General features: G+C 40.9%; 1 protein-coding gene across 1 annotated transcript in view; it reads right to left on the reverse strand.

Moving 5' to 3' along the window:
• The window catches only part of Phex (phosphate regulating endopeptidase homolog X-linked), a 238,258-nt gene extending 236,119 nt beyond the window's left edge, over positions 1-2,139 (reverse strand). Inside the window, exon 1 of the mRNA XM_021152917.1 lies at positions 1,494-2,139. Within this exon, the coding sequence (XP_021008576.1) occupies positions 1,494-1,611 (118 nt within the window). The 5' untranslated portion in view covers positions 1,612-2,139. The remainder of the gene's footprint in view (positions 1-1,493) is intronic.
• Positions 2,140-4,043: the final 1,904 nt, after the last annotated feature.

Consider the following 4,043-nt stretch of genomic DNA (forward strand, 5'->3'; position numbering starts at 1 on the left):
TTTTTTTTTTTTTTTCATCCCAATGACTGACCCAGTCACAAAGTCCCTCCCCCGACTTCCTCCCCTTCTCCTTAAATCAGGGCTCCCCGAAATAGCAATGTTTGACTTAGTGAACTCTTACCTAAAATTTTTCGTGCTTGTGTCAACAAATCATCTTCTCACACACACACACAAAAAGACTTGCTATCATTGATCATCTTAAGGTAGAATTGAAAGGGGTTGCAAAATGCTATTAACATCACTGAAAAGAAGACATATTTTGACTTACATGATGACCACTTGGATTTGTAAGTCTGGGAGTATGTGTAAACCTAACCTCTTAGGCACTTCCCATGTCATACGTAGATCCCTGGCATGCCCTTAACATTTCTCCTCCAGTTTTAAATTTCAGTAAGTTGATCATCTAAAACCAACTTTGGAGAAACCTCACAACAGTTTTCAAGAACCACAGATTCAGTCACAGGAGTGGGAGGTCTAGCTTCACCAGAAAGTGATATACTGATCCAATTTCCTAAGTCTTTAGCCACAGAAAACATGGAAAGGTGGTTTGCTCTTTTTAGCAGGGTTCTCAACCGCACAAGGCTAACTCTTTTAAAAGTTAATTATTGGTTTTCTCTTGCCAAAATAAACATGGCCTCCTGCATCGTGATTATGCCAAAAAATGTTTCCAATCCTGCTGCATTTCAGTACACCTAGAATCCCTTAAGTATAGGGCTTGTTTTTAGGTGACCTTCAAGCCAATGAAATACTATGAGTTATATAAGAAAACTGTTACAAAGAAAAATAGCAGGAGTTTGGAAAGTCTAAAATTTTGGGCATCCCCTGTCTCTTTCTAACAGATTTCATCTTTCTTTCCCCTCTAGGAATATGCTTTTGTCTCCACATTCTCTCAGAAAACATCATTCTCACAGGAGTTATAACAATAATTGAATCACGGTGCTTTTCAAATCTTAAGAGGAAAACCTCTGCTTTCCTTCACATTCATTTTTAAATCTATTAGAAAAGTGAAGTTAACCATTTTGCATCCATCAAAATCACTGGATTTAAAAAGACTCAAAGAATCCCATTGAAGGACTGATTTATCTTTTGTGGATTGCACTTTGTAACTTGTTCAACTGAACATGAACAAAAGTCAAATAAAAATAAATTCCAGTGTGGTTTGTTCCCCAAAAAAACAAATGCAAGCATCTAACTATGAATTCATAAACACTCAATTTGTGAAATGCAATAAATACATAGTCTTTTCCCTCAGTGCAACCGAATCCACCAGCCATTCCAAACTACTTTCTAATCCAGTTTGCATGCTGGACTATATATTTAATATTTAAGCCTCCTTTTTCACATTGATATAGCTGATTGAAACTGAGAGTATATTTTTATTTTTTAGCATAAGCAAACAGCCTGCATGATGACAAGGGTTTCTAAAATAAAGAATTAGAAAGAGTCTCCAGAGATGCCCAGTTCAGTCTCCTGGTCTCTGGAGCTCCACTTACCTAGAAAGAGCAGTGTGCCCAACACCAGGGTGCCACCAATAAACAGGGCCAGTGCAATCCGAATGCCTCGGTTGGTCCCCTTTCCAGTCTCCATGGTGCTCCCTGTTTCTGCTTCCATCAGAAGGGCCGGAGAGAAGACTTAGAAAGAAAGTCACTTTTCGTGGTTTGGTGGCTGGTCTCAAAAGTTTGTCAGGCGTTTGATATTCAAGACTCTCTTGCTCGTCTGCTAATAGACAGCTTTAAAAATTCCTGTCAGGAAACTTCCCCTCGACACCCTTTCTCAAATAATCCTTCACAAATGAAATAAAAGAAACTCAAAATATTGGTTGCCTTGGCTCGCCTTTGACTAGACAAAACAAACAGCAGTTGCTTTATCTTGGTGCTCTCCCTCAGCAAAGTCCCTCTCAAGCAATTGTTTGGCAGGCTTTTTGCTCAAGCATTCCGAGTATACATGTTTTACTAGGTTGCTGCACAGATGTTTTAGCTATTTAAACGTATAGTCACTTGGGGAGGAAAAAAAATTGTCTTTATCAAAAGTGGATTCTCAACCTCCCCCTAACCATGATAAGTTAGGTGGCAAGGACAGTCTGCATCCACTTCAAGATCTCAATTAGTTACAGATTTCTGCTATGACAGTCATTCTCCTTGTCTGAACTGTCGTCGTCAAAAGTTCCTCTTTCAGTGTGTTAGTCCCCTTTTAAAGCCTTCTAAGAGTTCCTGGGATATCCTGGAGCATTTTATTTTAGGAACATTGTGTATGATAGCATGTGCCAAAAATCAGTCATAGTCCATTGCAGTGCAAAGTAGCAATTAAGACAACCTACAGAGGCTGATGGTTTGGACTGGAACTTTTTTTTTTTTTTTTTTTTTAGGAAGACGAAGAGTACTCTTTGTGAGGCTAAGAAATGTACAAAAGACAGTTAAGTATATGAATTAAGCTTATTATCAACCACAAACGATATAGTAAAAAGTCTTTTACCCTGTGTGTTTTGACGAGCACAGCACCCATGTATTTTGTTCTGTAGCTCCTCCCAAGCAGACACTGCCTTGTAAGGTTTTATGTTTCCCTAAAGTGGTTATTTCAGCAGCTTCCTGAGGATTAATTCAGACTTATTTGGTTCCACTAGAAAGATTGATTAAACACATTCTTTGATTACAATCAAATTCAAATGATGAAAAGCTGCTTTCTTTCTGGGGAAGGGCAATTGACATGTCAATAATATTGAAAGGATTTGGACTTTTATTACTTAATGATACCGGTATTACTAATTCACAGCACCGTGAATTGCTACTCACCTGTGCCTATCCAGCCAGAGGTCATAAGATGGTGGGAGTATAGGAGATGATTCAGGAACCTCTGTAAACCAGAAAAACAAAACCTGTACCCATAGCTTTGGCAGTGACACCAGACCTCAGCAAGTACCAAGAAAGGAAGAACAACATGACTGCCCTGTCAGCCCTTACTCCCACAGCACAGCATGGGATTTTCCCAGGTTTAAAATTTTATTCTGGCTGGGAAGTGGTGAGGCACACTTTTAATCCCAGCACTTGGGAGGCAAAGGCAGACAGATCTCTGAGTTCAAGGCCAGCCTGGTCTACAGAGTGAGGTCCAGGACAGTGCTGTTACACAGGGAAAACTCTGTCTCTAAAACAAGAACAAAATATTCCCTAACATATCTTAGCCATGCTTTCTGCTTGTTTCATTTCACCCCCAACTCAGGCAGATATACAAAGCCTCTCAGCAAGCTAGCGACATCAAAGCATGGTGAAGCTCTTCTTTGCCCATTGGCTTTCAATGTTACTTCATTGCTGTAGGGTTTTTCCCAAGCTTGGTTCTTGGTTTCATAACGCATCTCCAGAGTGTGAGCTTCATGGGTCCAAGGACAGTATCTGTAATTTTCAGTGCTATAGTCCCAACAACAACCAGTTTCTGTCCTAACACAGTGAAAGAGGAAAGAAAAGCATGGAAAATGACCCAAGTTAAAAAAAAAATGACCAAGTTATCCCTACTTTAAAAGCAGCTTCAGGAACCTGTCTCTTCACTTCTTCAGAAGGGGGCGGGGCTTCTAATGGTAATTCAGGTGGACAGAGTGCTTTTGGTTTTAATCTCACATCAAACAAGTATATATGACAGCAAATGCATTTGTAACTCCACTCTGAAAGCATTGCCTCAGGTGGCATGGTGGTGATGGGATCACTGGGACATACTGCATATCAGCAGATGACAACACTCCCTGTGCACAAGGGAGAGAAAAGCCACTCAAGGATGACATGGGGGGATCATGCCCTACCTCTTCCTTTCTCTTCCCTCTCTCCTTGAACTTCAAGAGTTCTGACTGGTTTGCAATGGTGACTGTGGGTCGCCAGTTGGACTAGCCTTCGCCTACCTTAGACTGCTGAGTCCCCAGAGGTGAGAGAAATTTGGGAGTCCCTCTGAAGTCCCCACCCACCCATCACTTGCAGACAGGACTTCATTCCTGAACGTTCAACATCTGAGGTGGGGGGGGTGAGAGAGAGAAAGAGAGAGAGAGAGAGAGAGAGAGAGAGAGA

This window comes from Mus caroli, chromosome X (genome assembly GCF_900094665.2).
Source record: "Mus caroli chromosome X, CAROLI_EIJ_v1.1, whole genome shotgun sequence".
In the NCBI taxonomy this organism is placed as follows: Eukaryota; Metazoa; Chordata; class Mammalia; order Rodentia; family Muridae; genus Mus; species Mus caroli.